The sequence below is a fragment of the Eubalaena glacialis genome, chromosome 15, assembly GCF_028564815.1.
Source record: "Eubalaena glacialis isolate mEubGla1 chromosome 15, mEubGla1.1.hap2.+ XY, whole genome shotgun sequence".
In the NCBI taxonomy this organism is placed as follows: domain Eukaryota; kingdom Metazoa; phylum Chordata; class Mammalia; order Artiodactyla; family Balaenidae; genus Eubalaena; species Eubalaena glacialis.
In genome coordinates, this window is record NC_083730.1 from 93,816,202 (window position 1) to 93,839,230 (window position 23,029).

Below are 23,029 nucleotides of genomic sequence, written 5' to 3' on the forward strand. Positions count from 1 at the left end.
CGGCAATCACCAACCTGCATTGCTTTTGACTTGCCTTTTCTGGGCAGCTTGATATAAATAGAATATCTAGTGCTTTGTGTCTGGTTCCTTTCTTGCTGCAACTATGTTGTAGCACCTTTTTATTGCTTAAAAGTATTTTATTGTATGGATATATCACATATCCTTTATCCTTTCACCAGCTGTTTTGTTTTTTTTATTATTAAGGTCATTTTTAAAAAATAAAAAAGTTTTCAAAAATAAATAAATTTATTTATTTATTTATGGCTCCGTTGGGTCTTTGTTGCTGCACGTGGGCTTTCTCTAGTTGCGGCGAGCGGGGGCTACTCTTCGTTGCGGTGCGCTTTTCATTGTGGTGGCTTCTCTTGTTGTGGAGCACAGGCTCTAGGCACACAGGCTTCAGTAGTTGTGGCACGAGGGCTCAGTAGTTGTGGTACATGGGCTTAGCTGCTCTGTGGCATGTGAGATCTTCCCAGACCAGGGCTCGAACCCATGTCCCCTGCATTGGCAGGCAGGTTCTTAACCACTGCGCCACCAGGGAAGTCCCTCACCAGCTGGTCTGAATTGTTTAGAGTGTTTGGCTATTACAAATAATTCTGCTAGGAACTTGCATACTCGGTAAGATTGGAATGCTGTCTGTTGGGACATGCTACATGCCCTGAACCAGCAACCAATCTAGACTGTTTCTCCCATAGCTGTACTACACAGGGTCCAATCTTGAAAATTAAAAAGTACTCTAAGTAAAACAGGGAATTTAACATGGTTACAGAGGTGATAGGAGGGATGAGAAGCCAAAGAGGGCACTGAGGCATCCCAGATGTTAGCAGAAGCCGGAATTCATTACCATGACTAGGCTGGAGGGATAAGTCCAGAGCCCAGGGTCATCCAGTGGACGCTGCAGCCATGGTCGGCTACTTAGGAAGAGCTGGAGCTACAGAGGAGACACAGCCGTTGCTGAGACTTCACCTGAGGGGCAGATGGGAAGAAATATCCTGCTTTTTACTAATCTAGCACCCACCAGTACCTTCTGCTAATCAAACTCATCTAGAAGCACCTGATACAGGAGATACATCCTGTGAGGCCAACTTCCCCTGCCCTGGAGGCAGAACAGGTGGGCGTAGAACAAGGAACGGGTCTGAGGCCAAGTGGGCCCAGGGTCAGCACCGTCCATCCACTTGTTGTTCCACATCCATTCTTCTCGCCCTTCTCTGATACACATATGTGACACTGAGATAATAATACTGTCCTTCTGCGTATCATGAATCAACGAATCATACAATGACACTCTCACCCTTTCCCCCCAAGAGCAAAAGTGACGTTCCACGAATCATGTTCACATTCCAAGTCAAGGATCTCTAGACAATGTGATGTTTTTTGATCTCATGATCTATGAACTAAATTATAAAACAGAGCCTCACCAATGCTCCATGTCAAAACAAAAAATAGGCAAGGAAAACTTGTTGAAACATAACAAAAATATACATAGCAGCTACACTTGTCTCTGTATGTGCCATTTTCAGAACAATGGAGACCTCCCCATATGGGCTGCATAAGAAATTCAGGGTCACAGCAATCCCACTACTGGGCATAAACCCTGAGAAAACCATAATTCAAAAAGAGTCATGTACCACAATGTTCATTGCAGCTCTATTTACAATAGCCAGGACATGGAAGCAACCTAAATGTCCATCAACAGATGAATGGATAAAGAAGATGTGGTACATATATACAATGGACTATTACTCAGCCATAAAAAGAAACAAAATTGAGTTATTTGTAGTGAGGTGGATGGACCTAGAGTCTGTCATACAAAGTGAAGTAAGTCAGAAAGAGAAAAACAAATACCATGTGCTAACATATATATATATGGAATCTAAAAAAAAAAAAAAAAAAAAAATGGTCATGAAGAACCTAGGGGCAAGACGGGAATAAAGACGCAGACCTACTAGAGAATGAACTTGAGGATACGGGGAGGGGGAAGGGTAAGCAGGGACAAAGTAGAGAGAGTGGCATGGACATATATACACTACCAAATGTAAAACAGATAGCTAGTGGGAAGCAGCCGCATAGCACAGGGAGATCAGCTCGTGCTTTGTGACCACCCAGAGGGGTGGGATAGGGAGGGTGGGAGGGAGGGAGACGCAAGAGGGAAGAGATATGGGGATATATGTATATATATAACTGATTCACTTTGTTATACAGCATAAACTAACGCACCATTGTAAAGCAATTATACTCCAATAAAGATGTTAAAAAAAAAAAAGAAATGCAGGGTCAAATTCATCCCCCACAGCAATGCTTTGCTAACAGAGACCCTAATTTAATCTTGAACACAACCACATATGCAAATAACATTTGCTCTTGGATATACAATCTAAGACCACTGTGTGTGCATCTCCCTTCTCTAATGAAAACCGTCTTCTGTAATTCTGAATGTCACAGTCATTCAAGAAAGGATTTTGACATTGCCAAGCAATATCAAGGACAGAAATTACTAAAAACTCTAAACAAAGGCAGGCATAACTCGCATAATAGGTGGTTTCAACAAAGACAAGTTTCTTGTGTTGGCAACACAAGAAAATCACATATTTAGGGAATGGTGCAAATGTTTAAATTTCACCAACATTTAAGGAAGGCTTTTGGTATTTTCGAGACATGTTCTTAAAAAATTTAACTTAATTAAAGGTTGGCACATTTAAAAGATAATATCTTGCACATTGCAAGGTTTTCTTGTACACTTAATAATCAAATAAGCACAAAGTTGTTGTTTATTTTTTTTAACAAACAATAACAACTTGATTCCGAAAGCTTCATCTATATGAGATCTCTGAATCAAAATGTCAAAATTCCTAACTCTCCTGGTGAAAGTCTCTGAATGTAACCTTACAAAGCTACGTGACCCTTTAAAAATAAAGTGTGTGTCTTCTAATTATTTGAAAAGCACTTTAGGGAAACATTAAAGGATTGGCACAGAGAACAGTATAATGCAACGTCTTACCATACTAACCTAAACTACAGATAGCTCCTTGGCTCTATTGTATGTAATCAGTGTGCAAATGAACTTATGCTAAAAATAGCAGGAGGGTATGCTTTGTGTGTCCACCTCCATTTTCCATACTTTCAGGATGAGGAGCAGCACATTTCAGAGCTTTTGCTCACCCAGTCCCATGTTAGCCTGTACTCTGGCCTCCACACTGAGTTCCATACATGAACTGGTGACTCAGAGGAAGCAGGAGACTTTACTTAAAAATCCCAGCTTCGATGACTGAATACACAGCATGGTGAGAGTTCTCAGACTCAGTTACATGTACCAGAAAGTACTTGGTCATTTAAACTCTTTGTTAAATAGTAAGTCAATCATTTGATCCAGTTTATATTCTATTGTTGTAGTGCAAGGTAAGTGATAGTCTATGCAGAACTCTTGACAGATGCCATGCTATGAACAGAACATATATCATGTTCACAGTTATAGTAATTTCATATATGCTATGAAAAAATATAAAATCATATTATTTAGCCATACTTAGGAATACAAGTCCTATAAGTATACGTCTGAAGCAATATGCTTTTTCCTCTGCTGTCATGATTATTGAACTTTTCGTAAAAGTCTCTCACATTTGCTATACTTCTACGGTTTCTGTTCTATGTGAGCTCGCTGATGGATCATGAGGTGTGACTTCTGGGAGAAGGCTTTCCCGCATTCACCACAACCATAGGGCTTCTCTCCAGTGTGAGCCCTCCAATGTGTAATGAGGTGCGACTTCTGAGAGAAGGCCTTCCCACACTCACATCCATAAAGTTGTACTCCCATGTGAATGGTCTGGTGCGTAGCAAGGTGTGACTTCTGTGAAAAGGCTTCGCCACACTCACTGCACTTAAAGGGTTTCTCCCCTGTGTGTGTTCTCCAATGGATGATGAGCCGTGACTTCTTGCTGTTGACTTTTCCACATTCATTACATTCATAGTATTTTAATCCAAAACAAATTTTTTCATGTTTGGTATAGAGAAATGATTTTTCATACCCATTAAACTTACCAGGTTTCTTCCTTCCATAATTTCCACTCTGAGTAAGCAACTCTAATGAATTTTGCAAATGTTTTCCATTTGAAACATACTTATTAGATTTTGCTTTAAAGGTTCAAGGTACATGCCTGATTGAAATGTTTTTCCACTTGCATTACTTTCACAGGCTTGTTCCAATCTTTTAAGCCTGTCTTGGGTTTCTTGGTGCCAAGCTTTGTAATGATCAACTTTCCAGAACTCTACAAAGAAGAACAATAAACATATTTTGTGAATCCTTTAATAACTGTGAACCAGATAAACTAGAACCATAGAAATAATAATGCACAACTATATGCTTTTGCTCGGAAATTAAAAAGTGTTCTCATGGGAACTGAGGTAGAAAACCAATAATAGATAAGGAAAAGGAAAAAAACGCTTTGACTAAATAGGGTGTTAGAGGCCAAGATATAATAATCTGTCCCAGGCAAAGGTGGGGTTTCATTTGGGCACAATCAACTTTAAGACAAGGCAACAAAAGTTGCACTAAAAGTAGGGAATGATGACATCAAAGTTATTCCTTTGGTTACAGGCACAGAAGGAGTAAACTATCATAAAAGAAACCAAGGAGAGAATAGAAAAATGACCATGGGTTTTTAATAGCAATCTGAGGCATTTAACAATGTAAGGGAAAGAAAATAGGAGAGAATTAGAAAAGTGAGAGGCAAAAAAATTGCAATTAATCCTGTATACACGAGAAAAGAAAAGGAATCTATCATCAGGATAAGGTTTGGGGTGTGGAGAGGGAAAATGAATGGACAAGGTCCTATGTGAGAAAGAAAGGCCTAAGCCCCTAAGTATACGTAAGTGGAGCACAGCTCACTAAAACTAAAGCAGAGAAGGACAGATTATCTTAATATGGATAAGTGACACACAGTATGATATCTGGATATCTGAGAAGCTCATATTAGTGGTCCTGAGTCACTTCCAAAGGTTTAGGGGCTTCGAGAATTCTCTTTTTACTTCAAAGGTAACCACCCTTCACTATCTTCACCGTCTACTGAAAACTAGCATTTAAATTCCACTGTCTCACACCTGAGAGGTTATCAATCACTCACCTGAAAAGCTCTGACTTGGGGTATCCTCATCTATTGCCCGTGGCTGGTCTTGCTCCAATCTGAAGATCACATCTGGTTTGATAACCTGAAACCCTGCACATGGGAAATCACAGAGGACTTGAGTCCAATTTCTTGGGTTTCAGCTTCTAAAGAATAAACAAATGTTTAGTTCAAAGGCTGCACGATGAGGCCTTTAATTTGGGATGTGAGTGTACAAACACTGTTTGAAGACAAGAAAGGACTAAGATTTTCTCAATTCTTCAACTAAAGCCTAAATCATTAAACACTTCAAAGGCCGCAGTTTTTAGCAAATGAATAGGAAAAGACAATTGACTGGGCAGGAACATGTCCTTACCTAGCGACTCAAGGCTGCTCAAGTTCTCCAACATCACATTTCTGTACAAATTCTTTCGAGCAGAATCCAGAGCTGCCACTTCTCCCATGTGAAGTCCACAGCCACATCCTCAAATGACAATGACCCCTGAAAGAACATGTTTGCATTAAATCTGAAGAAACATATATTGGACAATAAAGACAAGATGTAAAGAATCACTGTAGCAGGAACCACTGGTTGCCTTCAAAGGAGCCGTTTCCTCCTCCTTTCTTGCTAATAACCCCAATTATATTAGGGATGAAAATATGCCCTGTTCCCAGGAACGAATCCTAACGGTTCTAAGTCCGTCTCCTCCTATTTCCCTTTGTTCTTTTGTCTCTCTCACATCAGTTATATGATTATGTTCTGGCAATGGGATGTAAGGAGTATGTGACGATGATCTGGAGGAAGCTTTTGCTTTTCTGATAAAAGAGACAGATATTGATAGTGCCCTCTGCCCCCATCCTGACCATCCTGACTGCTTTTAATACAGATGTTAGACTTGGAGCTGCAGCAACCATCTTGAGCCATGAGGCAATATGTGTGAGCACAGAAAACCAGCTTGTGAAGTACAGCAGAGTGGAACCCTAGAAATAGCCGTAATCTCTTATGACACCAGTGAAGTGCTGTGCCAGCCCAGGGCTGTCTACTTCCAGGTGTCTTACAGGAGAAAATTAAATGGCCTTATTATTAAAGCTAGTATTATTTAGGTTTTCTGTTACTTGTAAATGAAAGTATTATTTATTTATTTATTTATTTATTTATTTGACTGCATTGGGTCTTCGTTACTGCACGTGGGCTTTCTCTTGTTGTGGCGAGCGGGGGCTACTCTTCTTTGCGGTGCGCGGGCTTCTCATTGTGGTGGCTTCTCCTGTTGCAGAGCACGGGCTTTGGGTGTGCGGGCTTCAGTAGTTGTGGCACGTGGGCTTCTAGAGTGCAGGCTCAGTAGCTGTGGCTCACGGGCTTAGTTGCTCCACGGCATGTGGGATCTTCCCAGACCAGGGATCGAACCCGTGTACCCTGCACTGGCAGGCGGATTCTTAACCACTGTGCCACCAGAGCAGTCCAAAAGCATTCCTGACTGACATTTATTTAGACCATTCTTATCAGGATTCACTATATAGGCTCTCTACCATAGACTTAGTCTTGCATTGCACTTTATTTGAGAAACAAAAATCTTTTAAAATTCCTATTATAATTTAAGTGATTTAAATAAGATAGAATGATCTAAGATATGTTTATTAATCAGTAAATGTGTCAGGTATGACTCTAAGTACTGTCAATATAAAGACAAATAAAACACATCCTGACCTCAGAGAGCTTTCAATCTTGTACAGCAAGGCAAATTTATACAAAGGCTATGATAGAAGAATATGGGTGGTATAATTAAAACTACAATAAGTTATCATTTACACCTACTAGATTGCTGAAAATTTAAAACTTGACAATATCAAGAGTTGGTAAGGATGTGGATGAAAGGAAACTAGTACAGTGCTGGTGAGACACAAAGTCTTTGTACAACAATTTAGCATTATCTTATAGAGGTAAACATTCACAATTCCTGTGACCCAGCAGTTCTATTCTCTAAGCTTATACCGTAGAGTGGGGTTTGCAAACTACAATCCATGGCCAAGTCCAGCTAGGTGCTCACTTTTTAATTCATTAATTATTTATTTATTTAATTTATTTTTGGCTGTACCATCTGGATTGTGGCATCTTAGTTCCCCCACCAGGGACTGAAACTTGGCCCTGGCAGTGAAAGTGCCACATCTTAACTACTGGACCGCCAGGGAATTCCCTCAGTGCTTATTTTTTAAAATAAAGTTTATTGAAGGACAGCCTACACCCATTTGTTTATGTACTGTCTCTGACTGCCCTTACATTACAGTGGCAGAGTTGGGTAGTTGCTATAGGAAACGTACGGCCTAAAAAGCTTAAAATATTCACTACCTGGTCCTTAGGAAAAGTAGCTATCCCGCCCTAGAGACTTTCTTGCACGTGTATACCAGCCAACAAATATAAACCTTTTCAGAGCATCAGTGTTTAAAACAGCAAATTTGAAATAGCTCAAACATCTAATGGCAAGAAAGTAGATAATTACATAGTCAATGGATTAGACAAGAGTGAAAATGCATGGATTACAGCTCTATGCAACAACATGGATGAAACTTAAAGACACATTTGTAAAAGCATTTCTTACTCTGAGAATTTATAGTCACAGATCTTCCTTCACACAGATTTGTGGTTCCAATACATACTACCTGCAAGGTCCAGGAACTTCTAAGCTAAGAGATAAACAAAAAAGTGGTCCCTGACCAGTAATTCCTCTGTTGGGCAACTTAGTAGAAGCAAAACAAATTATTTCTTAAGGGACATACTCTCAACCCAGGCTGCACAAGACTGTAACAGATAAACATGAGATCTTACTCCAAAATATAAACCACATGAGCAAATACTCCACCACAAGCCAGAATCAGCAGAAATAATAAAAAGTAGAATTTAACGTCTAAAAACTTGAGAAAATAGAATACTGGACATAAACTATATAACAGGGATGTTAAAACCACCAAAGTCACATTAAAAGGAATAAAAACATAAGAAAGAAACAAGACAATATTTTAAAAGGCCAGTAAATTTAGAAAACAGTAACAACAGCAACAAAAGAGAAATGCCAGAAATGAGAACTACAGTCACTAAAACTGAAAAAGCCAATGGAGGGTTAAATGGCAGATCAGATACATGAATAAAACAGACCCAAAGAATGTACAGAGAATACAGCATAGAGGTTGGGAATATGAACTAGCAGATATTGGGCACAGAGACAAAATGAGACAGTGCAATATCCACCTCAAAAGGAATTCCCAGAGGAAAAACAGAGACTGGGAAAGAGGAAAGATTCCAAGGTAAAACAACTGAGAAGTGATGAAAGACATGAATTTCAGGAATCATAACATTTCAACAAAAGGATAAAGGCATGATATCCCACAGGAAGTTAAAGAGAAAGATATATTACCCATAAAATAATGACAATTAAACCGACAGATTTCTTAACAGCAATATTAGAAGCCATAAGACGGTAAAACAGTTTCTTTAAAGCACTGAGAGAAAATGACTGTCAACCGAGAATTTTATACCTATCCAAAGAGTCATCTAAGATTGGAGACAGAATTAACACGTAGAAAGATGCAAAAGGCCCTTGCTCCCATGAACCTGTACACTAATTATACTTTTCTATAGGGCCAGCGGAGACATATGGATACAAGGATGTTTTGAGGAATTCAGTTTCCGAGAGAAGCAAGCTCTCTATAGGTTATCAGAGAACTGTGGCAGATTCTATACTTGGGGACAGGTGTCTGTTCTGGATATGGTCAGTCAGAGGAGAAGGTGCCATAAGCCAGAGGGACTTAACAAGAATGAGGAGAAATTAACCAAGTTTAGACATGGGTGAGGACTGATGGGAAAACCTGGAATCTGGAAGAGTCCCTAACAGGAATAAATTGTTTAGCCCAACAGTTTTTCATGGCACTCTTCCGGAATTTTGCCAAGAAAGTGCAGAGGTAAAAGAGTGGTGTTTCAGGGGTCCCCAAGGCCACCCGCACACTTGGTAATTCACTAGAGGGACTCGCAAGACTTGGCACAGTTGTGCTCATGGCTAAGGTGGATTATAGCAACACGGCAGGGACGCACAGCAGATCAGCAAGGAAAGAGAAAGAGGCAGGTGCTGGAGGAGTCCGTGTGCCCGGTACCTGTGCTCTCTCCCTCCAATGAGGGGCCACACAGAGCACACTCCACCCCAGTAAAGAGAATGCAGCAACTTTTGTTTGATGTTTCTGCCCAGGAAAGACCAGTAGAGACTCCGCACGCAAGATGTGTCATGGAGCCTGGTCACACAGCAGCTTCCAAAAGGAAAGCAGGTGTCCATCATACACTACGCTGTTTATACAGTACAGGCAGACCTCGTTTTATTGTGCTTTGCTTTACAGCCCCTCACAGATACTGTGTTTTTCACAAATTGAAGCTTTGTGGCAACCCTGTATCGTGCAAGTCTACTGGTGCCATTTTTCCAACAGCATTTGCTCACATTGGGTCTCTGTGTCACATTTTGGTAATTCTCGCAATGTTTCAAACTTTTTCATTATTATTATATTTGTTATGGTGATCTTTGATCAGTGATGTTTGATGTGATTATTGCAAAAAAATTATGATTTGCTGAAGGCTCAGATGATGGCTGGCATTTTTTGGCAATAAAGGATTTCTAAATTAAAGTATGTACATTGTTTTTTTAGACATAATGCCATTGCACACTTAACAGACTACAGTAGAGAGTAAACATAACTTTCATACGCACTGGAAACCAAAAAATTCGTGTTTTAGGCTCACTTCACTGCAATGCTTGCCGTAGTGAGGTGGTCTGGAACCTCGGAGAAGGCCTCTGTGGGCCCACTGGCACCCCTTTATCAGTCAGGGAGCTTCTCACGGCAGTGCAGCGAACTCTCCACAAGCTGACTTGCCAGAGGCCTGCCTTGCAAACACCCTTTCAAAGACAGCAGCCTCAGGCCTACTATGTTAACCTTTTTGTTTTTTTCAACAGGTGGAAAGAGAAAATTTGCACAGTCCTGCATATTTTTGCAATGTTTGGATTCCAAGAGTCTTCCAGAGTTGAATACACAGGTGAACCAAAATTAACTGAAACTGCAGTCCAACTCCCTCTCAGTTCAAATACTGAAAAGATCAAAAGGCAGTGTAAGTGGAAGCAGCTATGGGTGGGCTAATCATAGGTGAACCTAAGCTAATTTAAATTGTGAACTCACTGCAATTCAACTCAACTCTAGAAAAAACCTGAATGATAAACCTCCACTCTAATTTCTAAAGGAAAGAGTTTGTATGCTCTGGAAAATGAACAAAACAAAAAATGGCACATTAGGGACTTCCCTGGTGGCGCGGTGGTTAAGAATCCACCTGCCAATGCAGGGGACACGGGTTTGAGCCCTGGCCCGGGAAGATCCCACATGCCGTGGAGCAACTAAGCCGTGCGCCATAACCACTGAGCCTGCGCTCTAGAGCCCGTGAGCCACAACTACTGAGCCCGCATGCCACAACTACTGAAGCCCGTGTGCCTAGAGCCTGTGCTCTGCAACAAGAGAAGCCACTGCAATCAGCAGCCCGCACACTGCAACGAAGAGTAGCCCCTGCTCACCGCAACTAGGGAAAGTCCGCACACAGCAACAAAGACCCAAGGCAGCCAAAAATAATTAATTAATTAATTAAAAAATGGCACATTAGTTTCCACTGTTTTTTATTTGCAATGTCTAGAATGTAATAAAATATAGATATATACCAAGAAGTAGAAAAATGTAACCAATAATTAAGGCCACAAAAAGTAAAACTGGCCTATAGAAGCAGAACAACAGATGAGCAAGTTATTTGAATTAACAAAGGAGAATTATAAAATAACAATTATGAATATATTAAAGAATTTAGAGAAAACATGAATATTATAGGGTTAAGGGATGGAATATTTCAGGAAAGAAAAGGAAATGATTTTTTTTAAAGAACCAAATGGAAACTCTAGACTGAAAAATAGCTGATATAAAATATTTATTGAATGGACTTACCAGCAGATTTGACATTATAAAGGAAAGGATTCATGACCTTGAAAACTGGTTAATAAAAACTATACAATCTAAAGTATAAAAAATTGGAAAAAAAATTGTAGAGCATCAGTGACCTGTAGGACAACATCAAAAAATCTTAAATACTTGTAATTGGAGGGTCATAAAAGAGGAAAGAAAATAGGGCAGAAAAAATATTTGAGCAAATAATGGCTGAAAATGTTCCAAATTTGATGAAAAACCCCATCCCACAGACACAAGAAGCTCAGAGTATCCCAAACAGGATACACATAAAGAAAACCACAGCAAGGCCCATCACAGCCAAACTCCTGAAAACCAAAGATAAAGAGAAAATCTTTAAATCAGCCAAAGAATAAAAGACACATGACAGGGACTTCCCTGTGGCGCAGTGGTTAAGAATCCGCCTGCCAATGCAGAGGACACGGGTTCGATCCCTGGTCTGGGAAGATCCCACATGCTGCAGGGCAACTAAGCCTGTGTGTCACAACTACTGAGCCTGCGCTCTAGAGCCTGCGAGCCACAACTACTGAGCCAGCATGCCACAACTACTGAAGCCTGTGTGCCTAGAGCCCGTGCTCCGCAATAAGAGAAGCCACCACAATGAGAAGCCCATGTACCGCAACGAAGAGTAGCCCCCGCTCACTGCAACTAGAGAAAGCCTGCGTGCAGCAACGAAGACCCAACGCAGCCAAAAAATAAATAAATAAATTTATCAAAAAAAATAAATTAGACTGTGGTTGTACAAGTAGATGACTGCAGAACCCTCTAAACTTACTAAAAAATATTAAATTGTTCACTTTAAATGGGTGAATTGTATGAAACCACAATTGAGGAATAAATAAATAAGTTACTCACCTGGGACTTGGTCATTTTTTGCTACTCTTGGGAAAGGGCCAGCAAATCTAGGCTCTGACCTATCATGTGAATCTTCTGGACGCTGTCATAATGCTCAAGTTAGAGGGCTCTGGTCAGGACTCTTCACCAAGGATGAATCCTTGGTCCTGGGCGTCCTCCATCTCACATAAGCCGATTAGTTCATAGAAACTGGAATCTGTTGAATCAGTAGCAAATTAAATTCTCTTTAGTTGAGGCATACTCTTTGGCATCTAAACTCCCTATCTTGCTGGAAACTGACCTTCATTTAAAGCCCAGACTGGGTTTTCTATAGACTCTAAACAGAGCTAACAAGGACTAGAGTATGCAGAGGGTACCCCACAGCATTAATAGCAGTGCCTTTTATTTTTTTAATTTTTGGCTGCGTTGGGTCTTCGTTGCTGAGAGCAGGCTTTCTCTAGTTGCGTCGAGCAGGGGCTACTCTTCGTTGCGGTGCACGGGCTTCTCATTGCGGTGGCTTCTCTTGTTGCAAAGCATGGGCTCTAGGCGCGTGGGCTTCAGTAGTTGTGGCATGCGGGCTCAGTAGTTGTGGCGCACAGGCTTAGTTGCTCCACGGCCTGTGGGATCTTCCTGGACTAGGGCTCAAACCCGTGTCCCCTGCATTGGTAGGCGGATTCTTAACCACTGCACCACCAGGGAAGTCCCAGTAGCAGTGTTTAACCCAAGAGCTCTGCAAAATCTCCAAAAAGCCCTGTGAATTCCACGATCATCTGTGAGACTTAACAGGTCCTCTACAAATATCTCTTAACAGGTCCTCTACAAGACCCCTTGGTACAAAACATTTAATTAGGTGCTTGGGAGTGAATGTGTTTCAGGCAAAGAACATGAGATATGGAATAAAACAAATAAGGTTCAGTCTGAGCTTTGTCTCTTGCTGGCCATGTGACTTTAAGCAAGGCACTTCACTTCACTGAGCCTGATGTGTTTTGTTTTGTTTTAAATGGTGATGGAAACACAGACCATGTGGGATGCTTATAAGAATTAAAGGTGATATGGACACGAAAGTGCCTACTAAGGACCCTTAAGATAAGAAGTGGAAAACAGAATGATTACAAGAAGGGTTTCTGGAGCTTGAATGTGTACATCAGAATCTTGTCTTTGCCTTGGAGTCCCCATCAACTCTTTAGCTTGAAGGGGCCCACATTCCCTTCTTTCTGTGCTGGAGGGGATTCGGGCCCTCTGGCCTGGCCTATCCTTACGTGGGAGCAAGAGAAGAAGCACGGTCCAAACACAGGACTGCACGTGGGTGGAGGGAGGGGTGAGCGCAAGTGTGCATGGTCTCTGAAAGGCTGCCTCTGAATTCCAGAACCCTTGTCTCACACAAGCTTCCACAGCACAGCACTCTGGAAGGTCGGAAGAATGTGATTGTCTTCACAAGGGTGGGTGGCCTGGAAAATTGGGCATTATTCCATCATTCTCTCTGTAAGTAAGTAAGTGAGGAAGAGAGACAAAGAATGTGCGTGTGTGCAACATATAGCAAATGGGAAAGGAGAACATCAATTTCACTTTTAAAGGCATGAATAAAAGAGGAAATTGAATCCAACAGTTCATTAAGTGAATAATTTGCATCAGTTTCTCCTCAAAATACAATAGAGTTCATTTTAACCTCATAATGTTCTTGAGTGTTCTAAATTAGTTAATACGTGTAAGAAGCTTAGAACTGAGACTGGCACACAAACATTTTATAAATGCTAGTTAGTGCTCTTATTATTGCATGATATGATTATAGAGAAATCAGAAAATACATGTAAGCTAAATAAAGAAACAATCACCCATGGGCTTCCCTGGTGGCGCAGTGGTTGAGAGTCTGCCTGCCAATGCAGGGGACCCGGGTTCGAGCCCTGGTCTGGGAAGATCCCACATGCTGCGGAGCGACTGAGCCCGTGAGCCACAATTGCTGAGCCTGCGCATCTGGAGCCTGTGCTCCGCAACAGGAGAGGCCACGATAATGAGAGGCCCGCGCACCGCGATGAGGAGTGGCCCCCGCTTGCCGCAACTGGAGAGAGCCCTCGCACAGAAACGAAGACCCAACACAGCCAAAAATAAATAAATAAATAAATAAAAACTAGTAAATTGGCCACATAAGATCTTTAAAAAAAAAAAGAAACAATCACCCATAATCCCGCTACTTCAAGGTAAGTAGTTTCTCAAAGGGTGGTAGAAACAAAAACGTGATCTTATAGTCTTTCTAACTTTGTGAACTGGCTTTAATGCTATATAGTGAAAACATATTTTTATATACATATTTTTTTTCGGACCAATAAATATACTCGTAGACCTGTTGTTTTAGACCTATCCCAGGCCACCCAATCAGTCTCAGTCACTAACCCCCAAATGATACCTAACCCCTCACCCTGCGCCCCTGCCATGCATTACCTCCCCAGGTCCCCCAGCCATCGACTCCCAGACGGTCTCCCTAAACATGAGCTGCCGAGGCCCTTCAATGATTCACGCCCACAGGCTCCCCCCACCCCTTTCTCCATAGTCCATTCACTAGCCCCCAGACCAACCAACATGCGATATCCAGGTGTCCCATGTCTCCAATCACTGATTCAGAGGCCACCCAATCATTACCCTCAAAGACCCCTCACTCAATCCCACCCCCTGGGCAAACACTCGTAAGGCCCTCATCACTTACTCCACCAAGGCCGCCCCCAACAAGCCCTGCGACTCCCACTCAGACCCACGTGGCCCATCCCGGCCCTCCCACAGCCCTACCTCGTACACCAACAGCTCCCATCACCGACTCTCAAAATCATCCACCCCCACAGGCTTCTTCATGTTTTTGTAAAAATTATTTATTCATTTGTTTGTTATTATTATTATTATTATTATTAGGCTGTGTCAGGTCTTAGTTGTAGCACGCGGGATCGTCTTTGAGGCACGCAGGATCTTTCATTGTGGCGCTCGGGCTTCTCTCCAGTTGTGGCGCGTGCCAGTTTTCTCTCTCTAGTTGTGGCGTGTGGGCTTAGTTGCCCCGTGGCATGTGGGATCTTGGTTCCCCGACCAGGGATGCAACCCGCGTCCCCTGCACTGGAAGGCGGATTCTTTACCACTGGACCGCCAGGCAAGTCCCCCCAACAGGCTTCTTAATGATTCATCCTATTGTCCCCACGGACTGTCTCCCCAGTTGTCCAAATCCACTCCGTCCCCAGTCAGTCATCCTCATAGCTCAAAATTACGGGCCAGAGGTCTACCAACCTCTGCCTTCCATCCCAGGAAACCAAACTATTTCCCCCACAGCTGCCCAATCACTTCCTCTGATGACTGAGAGCCAACCTCCTCTATCACTCAGCCAGGTAAGGCTCCCCAGTCAGTCATCCTAACCACTGATCGTAAACTGACACAGCTTCCTCCACGAGCCTATAATTTACACGCACCGCACTCCCCCGCCCCATCACTGACCCCCATAGGGCCCCCAAGCCACTCGTCCCTACGGCACAGTGATAAGCTACTGAGAAAAATTCTCCCTCCAACAATGAGATCCGGTCTCCCCATTCACAGAACTCTCACAAACCCCAGCCATCCCCAAACCATACAGAGCCCCAATCATTCACCCCACAAACATTAAACGTCATGGTTCCTCCAAACAGCAAGTTCGTCGCCCTCTGCCGACCCCAGCAGGCACCCAGTTTCTGCTCTCCACACAGGCCGCCGTCACCGACCTCCGGAAGGCACCCCAGGTCCAGGCTCCGCATCACTGACGCCTTCAGACCGACTCAGGTAACCCTCAAGCACCAGTGCTGCGCACCCCACATCATGTATCCCTACAGCTGTCCAGTCACTGTCTGCGGACCTACGGATCCTCACACACCGGCCCTCGCACGTCCGCAATCACTTAAAGCCCCTTCCCCACGCCAGCTCGCCCCAATCACCCACCCCCACGGCCCCGGTACTCGCCTCCCCAAGCCCGCACGGCGCCCGACGCAGCTGTCACGCTCCAGGCCCGCGACCTGCGACCCCAAGGCCCGAATCACCCAGTCTCCGCAGTCCTCAGCCACTCACCCCAAGAACCCCCGGTTCCGACCCTCACTGGCCGCCTCACTCGGCCGCACGGCTGTGCTGCGGACTCGCAGCGGGACCCCAGCAAACGCGGACACCGCCCCCCACACCTGACCCCTCCCCCGGGGCGCGACGCTGACGCCGCAGGGCCGCGCAAGTGTCCGCGCAGAACTACATTTCCCAGAGGGCTCCGCGGCGCATCTGGCCGGGAGCTCCCACCGCCTCCTCTTCGCGGGTGGGCGGGCTGCGAGGATGGGCGTCTGGACCTGGCGTCAGCCCTCCTGTGACGCCGGGGGTCTTGAGGCGGAGCTGACCTGAAGCCCAGAGAGTGACGGTGGTGGGGGGAAACTAAGAGGAAACACCCTCTTAAGTGTATTGTTGCAAGAATTTTAGATCACATAGTGCAAAGTGGAGTATCCCACTACTTTAACAGTAAAACGTGGAAATAAATGAATTAGGCAGTAAAGACATTGGGAAGAAACAAAATAGACGTCTGGGAAGCAGAAGAAATAAATGTGTGAAAGAAAGATATTGCCTGCCATAACAGTAGACAAAGGATGTTGCTGCCATCAAGCCATCACATTGCAGCTGCCCCCATGGTGAGCCCTGAGGGAACTCAGGCTAGAAACAGGATGCCCCCCCATCTAGCAGTCACCTGCTGCAACCACCCCTCACCCCTGACAGTGCACCCTGAGGGGACTCAGGATGGGAAAACACAGGACACTGGCCCCAGAGAGCTGAGGTGCACATGAAAGGAATGACTTCAGTGAGCCCAGACTCTTGCATCTTCCCATATGTAGAAAAGCACTAAATCCCTTAACTTGAGGTATCTGGTTTTCTTTAATTAACAGTAATCTTTTGATGTTCCAACCACCTGGTCTTTGTTGCAAAAACTCCTATGTATCCTGGCGCCCCCCGCCTCGCCTCTTCAGAGCAGTCTCTCACAGTTTTCTGACATGCGGTGTCTTGGGCTTGAAGTCCTCAGAATGTCCACCAAATAAAAGATAACTCTCAACTTTTAGGTTGTGCATTTTTTTCAGTTGACGATGCAGCACATAAATCAGTCCTTATGTATCACATAAATCTAGTTCTCTGAAAATTTAGCAGCAACATGGATGGACCTAGAGATTATCATTCTAAGTGAAGTAGTCAGACAGAGAAAGACAAACATCATATATCGCTCATATGTGGAATCTAAAAAATGATACAAATGAACTTGTTTACAAAACAGAAACAGACTCACAGACATAGAAAACAAATTTATGGTTATCAAAGGGGAAAGGTGGGGGGGAGGGATAAATTAGGAGTTTGGGATTAAAATATACACATTACTATATATAAAATACATAAACAACAAGGACTTCAATTAAAAAAAACACTGTAGGGCTTCCCTGGTGGCGCAGTGGTTGAGAATCTGCCTGCCAATGCAGGGGACACGGGTTCGAGCCCTGGTTTGGGAGGATCCCACATGCCGCGGAGCAACTGGGCCCGTGAGCCACAACTACTGAGCCTGCGGGTCTGGAGCCTGTGCTCCGCAACGAGAGAGGCCACGATAGTGAGAGGCCCGCGCACCGCGATGAAGAGTGGCCCCTGCTCGCCGCAACTGGAGAAAGCCCTCGCACAGAAACTAAGACCCAACACAGCCAAAAATAAATAAATAAATATTTTTAAAAAGCACTACTGATTTACTATATTGTTTAAACAAACAAACAAAAAAACAAAAAAAACCACTGTAAATCAACTACTTCAATGAAAAAAATCTTTTTCATTGAAGTATAGTTGATTTACAATGGTGTGTTATTTTCAGGTGTACAGCAAAGTGGTTCTTTTCCCATATAGGTTATTACAAAATACTGAATATAGTTCCCTATGCTATACAGTAGGACCTTGTTGTTTTATCCATTTTATATATAATAGTTTGCATCTGCTAACCCCAAACTCCCACTCCATCCCTCCCCCCACCTCCTCCTTGGCAACCACAAGTCTGTTCTCTATGTCTGTGAGGCTGTTTCTATTTCATAGATAAGTTTATTTGTCTTTTTTTTTTTTTACTTTCATTATTTTTTTATTTTTATTTTTATTTTTAAATTTTTTGGCCATGCCACATGGCATGTGGGATCTTAGTTCCCCGACTAGGGATCAAACCCATGCCCCCTGCAGTGGAAGCACAGAGTCTTAACCACTGGACCACCAGGGAGGTCCCTGTGTCATATTTTAGATTCCACATATAAGTGATATCATATGATATTTGTCTTTCTCTGTCTGACTTCACTCAGTATGATAATCTCTAGGGCCATCCATGTTGCTGCAAATGGAATTATCTCATTCTTTTTATGGCTGAGTAATATTCCACTGTATATATGTACCACATCTTCTTTATCCATTCATCTATCAATGGACATTTAGGTTGTTTTCATGTCTTGACTATTGTAAATAGTGTTGCAGTGAACATTGGGGTGTATGTATCTTTTTGAATTATGGTTTTCTCCAGAGCCCAGAAATGCTGCAGGAAGGGGGACCACTTCCAGGGCCGGAGAGTGGGCTCTTGTCTAACACTTGGAAATGAATTGTCCGAGGAGACACACATGCTGACAAAGCAAAAGATTTTGTTGGGAAGGGGCCCTCCGGGCAGAGAGCAGCAGGGTAAGGGAACCGAGGAGAACTGCTCTGCCGTTTGGCTCACCGTCTCAGGTTTTATGGTGATGGGGTTAGTTTCTGGGTTGTCTCTGGCCAATCGTCTTGCTTGGCCCATATTTGGTCTGACTCTGGGTCCTTTCTGGCGGTGCGCGCATCTCTCAGCCAAGGTGGATTCCAATGCGAAGGATTCTGGGAGGTTGGTAGGACAGTATTATGGGCTGGTGTCTCCTCCCTCTTTCTGGCCCCTCCTGAATTCTCCTGGTTAGTTTTCGGTGGCAGCACCATGTTCCTTATTGGGACATCCTGCTGTGAGAAAACTCATGCAAGTGGTTATCATCATGCCTGGCCGAGGCAGGTGGTTTCGGTCAACAGTTTCCTAACAGCAGTGGGATTGCAGGATCATGTGGTAGCTCTATTTTTAGTTTTTTAAGGAACCTCCATACTGTTTTCTATAATGGCTGCACCAATTTACATTCACACCAACAGAATGGAAGGGCTCCCTTTTCTCCACACACTCTCCAGCATTTATTATTTACATTTATTATTTACTCTTTGATGATGGCCATTTTGACTGGTGTAAGGTGATACCTCACTGTAGTTTTGATTTGCATTTCTCTAATAATTAGAGATGTCGAGCATCTTTTCATGTGCATTTTGGCCATCTTCTTTGGATCAATACAAATTTTTTTTAAAAAGAAAATTTATATAGGTAAATCATTACCAATCCAAATTAAGAAAAAGGTGAAAAGTGCACAGGTATGCAAAACTGGGAATGAGAATGTGGAAATAACCACAGAAAAATAAAAGATTGGGAGCACAATACTTTGCCTGATTCTATACTAATTTTGAAATTACCATGGAATGAATTATTTCCAAGGAATATTTAGATAACCATAATTAAGTTAAAAGATAGAAAACCTTGCAGAGCAATAAATTTTGGTAAAATGGAAAATTTTTCAGTCATACTCATTGGAAAGCACCAGGTTGACACATTTCAAATGCTGAATTTTTTCAAATCTTTAAATGGTAAGGAATAAACTGTTGCAGTGAATGTAGAATGGAAAGTCTCCCTCTTCATATTACAAAAACAGGATAACTTGGATGTAATGCTACAAAGGTAGCATTAAAAACAACAACAACTAGAAATCACCTATAGATATTGATGCAAAAATAAGAGCTTGACAAATTGGAGTATTCCTTTAAAATATACCATGACCTAACAGGGTCCATGCCAGGGATTCAAGAATTCTACAAAATTATGAAAACTATTAATAAATTCACCATATTAACATATCAAGTGTGAAAACCATATGATCATTTATATAGACAGTTAAATATGCATTTGATAAATTTGAATGTCCATCTACATTTTTAAACCCTTAAAATTGGAAGGCTTATATATCAGCCTAACATGATAAAAAATACATATTAATCATGTAGTTGGAGGGGGTCATAAGAATTTCCATTAAAATCAGGAATAAACCACCATTACCATTATTTGTTTTTCTATTTAATTTGTAAACATTTTAAAATCCACAAAAGTATGGAGGCTAATGCACAGACACTCAGGTATCTATCACCCCCAAATTATTAAGAATTGTATTTGTTCATATTTGCTTTTAAATATTTTAATAAAAGAAATAAAACATTGTTATCAGCTATTCATTAGCCCCAATACATCAGTCCCACTCCCTTTAGCCATCCCTCCCAGCCCAAGGAGAGACGGCTCTAATTCATCCTGTGTCTTTCTACTCAGAGCATCTATAGCTTTACTACACAGACTACATGCAGTGATGTTGTCTTAATCCATTTGGACTGCTCTAACAAAATACCGTGGACAGGGTGGCTTATAGACAACAGAAATATATTCCTCACGGTTCTGGAGGATGGGAAGTCCAAGATCAAGGTACCAGCAGATTCAGTGTCTCCTTAGGGCCCCAGTGCTGGTTCACAGATGGCCATCTTTTCTCTGTGCCCTCACATGGCAGAAAGGGCAAGGGAGATCCCTGGGGCCTCTTTATAAGGGCACCAATCGCATTCACGAGGGCTCGCCCTCATGACCTGATCGCCTTCCAAAGGCCCCCACCTCCAAACACCATCACACTGAGGAGTAGGTTTCAACTTATGAATTTCGAGGGGACACATCAGTCAGTCTACAGCAGATATTTTGTTTTATTTTATTTATTTTTTGTTTTATTTTTAATTCATATGAATGATAGGTAAGATGTAACATTGTTTTAATTCCTTTTTTTTTAAACTCAACATTAGGTTTTGCCTATATGGATGAATATAGATACTGCTCGTTCATTTAAACTATGGTATAGTGTTCAATTTTACGAATACACCATAATTTATGCTGATTGTTAGATATTTGGTGCTTTTTGTTTGTTTTTAGTTTTTAATTTTGTTTGGTTTTACTATTCCTAGCCTAATCAGCCTAGGGACTTTATCCCTCACCAGGTACAGATCTGTAGTTCAACAACGTTCAATTTATTGACTCATTGCAATGAGGGAAGGTAAACGCCTGAGAAAGCATGGGTCATCAGTCCAAACAAAGGAAGAGATCAATAATTAAAGTATTTAGGCGAAAGGTAAATTTGGGTGAAATTTACATGAAGCAGTGTTTTGATAGCACAACAAGGCTGTGTGTAAAGGGAACAATATCAGGTCCAGAATGCCAAGTGGGCCCAGGGTCTGGTTTCCTAAGAAACTACAAAGATAAGATGACTGTGGAAGGCTGTGTCCGGACACCCCTTATCTGAAGCTCTGCCCCTGGGTTGGAAAAGAGGTTGCTTCTCTGGGTCAAAGTCATTTAGATCCCCCAGGCAAGAGTGAGATATTTTATTTTTACTGATATACTTTCAAAGGGCACAGTTTACGATGGTTTATGATTTTAGAGATAAAGTTTTCTCAGTGAGGAAGAAAACAGCAATCACTCTAAGAGGGCTACTTGATGAAAATTTACAGCTTGTCCTAGGGAGAAATATTGCTTCCTGTTAACTTTGCAGGTGCCTTAATTTACGTCTGTCCTTCCAGCCTAATGAGGGGCAGGGTTTACTTTCTTGATCCAAAGTAATTTTTACTTTTGCAACTGATTCAGCATTACTTCAAGGAACAATCTTACACATATTTCCTTGTCCTCCTGTGGACGTGTATCCACCAGTAATGGATGAGGGCTCCCATTACTCCCCTGTTCACATGTTCTGTGAAGAGCTTTTGCCTGTTTAGTTTTCTGACTTTTGCTTATAGATTTACAGGAGGTCTTTATTTAATATATTCTGGATACTAATTCCGTGTAATTATTGTTAAGTTCCTTCTGACGTGATGCTAGTCTTTCTATTTTGCTTATGGTGATTTTTTTGTTGTACAGAAAATTTGAATTTTAATATATTTAAATTTGTTAATCACCTTTTATTGTGAACAATACTTTTTCTGACTTGCACGGGAAATTCTTCTCAAGAGTGTTGAATAGAAGCAGTGCTACCAGGCAGATTTGATTTTTTCCTGACTGGAAAGGCTATATCTTAGAATGGTATGTATTGCAAGCTTTTAGTACAAATACCTTTTCAGGTTAAGGAAGTTCCTTTCTAAACTTTGAAAAATAATTTTCTTTCCTTTTCATTTTTTAACATTGAATATCAAAAGTTTTAGGATGTTATTTTCTGCATCTATTGAGAGGATCATACAGTTCTTGTCTATTTTATAATTTGTTGATTTGGTGAATTATGTTAAAAGATTTCCTAATGTCCAGTTGCCTATGTAGTACTGGGATAAACCCAAATGATCAAATGCAAGTCCATAAAAATATGTCTATTGTGTACATATAAAAACACATATTTATAGATACATGTATATTGCCTGATTCACTTTTGTTCACATTTAATTGAGGATTTAAAAATCTATATCCATGAGTAAGACCAACTTGTAAAATTCTTTTTTTTATGGCCCATGTTCAGTTTTGGTTTTTTTTTATTAATAGACCATTTTTTTTAGAGCAGTGTCAGTTTTACATAAAAATGGATTGTAAAGTACAGAGGGTTCCCTTATACTCCATTCCCCCATCTGCAGACAGTTTTCCCTATATTTACATCTTATATTACTGGGGTATATTCGTTACAATTGATGCACTAATATTGATACATTATGATTATTATTAAAGTCCATAGTTTACACCAGGATTCACTTTTTGTGTTCTACATTCCCCGAGTTTTGACAAAGTTGTATCCACCATTACAGTATCATGATTAGTTTTACTGCCCTAAAAATCTCCCATGCTCCACCTATTTGCACCTCTCTCCATAACTAGAACTGCCCCCCCAAATCTCAGCAACCACTGATCTTTTTACTGTCTCCACAGTTTCACCTTTTCTAGAGTG

At 41.9% G+C, this 23,029-nt stretch overlaps 1 protein-coding gene across 3 annotated transcripts; it reads right to left on the reverse strand.

The window, feature by feature from the left end:
- Nucleotides 1–227: 227 nt before the first annotated feature.
- On the reverse strand, nucleotides 228–16,125 carry LOC133075059 (zinc finger protein 84-like). Of its 3 annotated transcripts, XM_061169164.1 has the most exons (6): nucleotides 16,020–16,125; nucleotides 11,976–12,171; nucleotides 5,470–5,595; nucleotides 5,115–5,207; nucleotides 4,149–4,259; nucleotides 228–963 (listed from the first exon to the last, which is right to left on the reverse strand). In XM_061169164.1, the coding sequence occupies exons 3-6, from the start codon at nucleotides 5,555–5,557 to the stop codon at nucleotides 929–931; spliced, it is 327 nt and encodes a 108-aa protein (XP_061025147.1). In that variant the 5' UTR covers nucleotides 5,558–5,595; nucleotides 11,976–12,171; nucleotides 16,020–16,125; the 3' UTR covers nucleotides 228–928. The 3 variants fall into 3 exon arrangements, 2 of the variants coding, with proteins under 2 accessions (XP_061025147.1, XP_061025148.1); XM_061169165.1 differs by lacking the exon at nucleotides 11,976–12,171; XR_009697324.1 differs by lacking the exon at nucleotides 228–963 and having other exon boundaries at nucleotides 4,154–4,259; nucleotides 5,115–5,260.
- Between the last annotated feature and the right edge of the window lie 6,904 nt (nucleotides 16,126–23,029).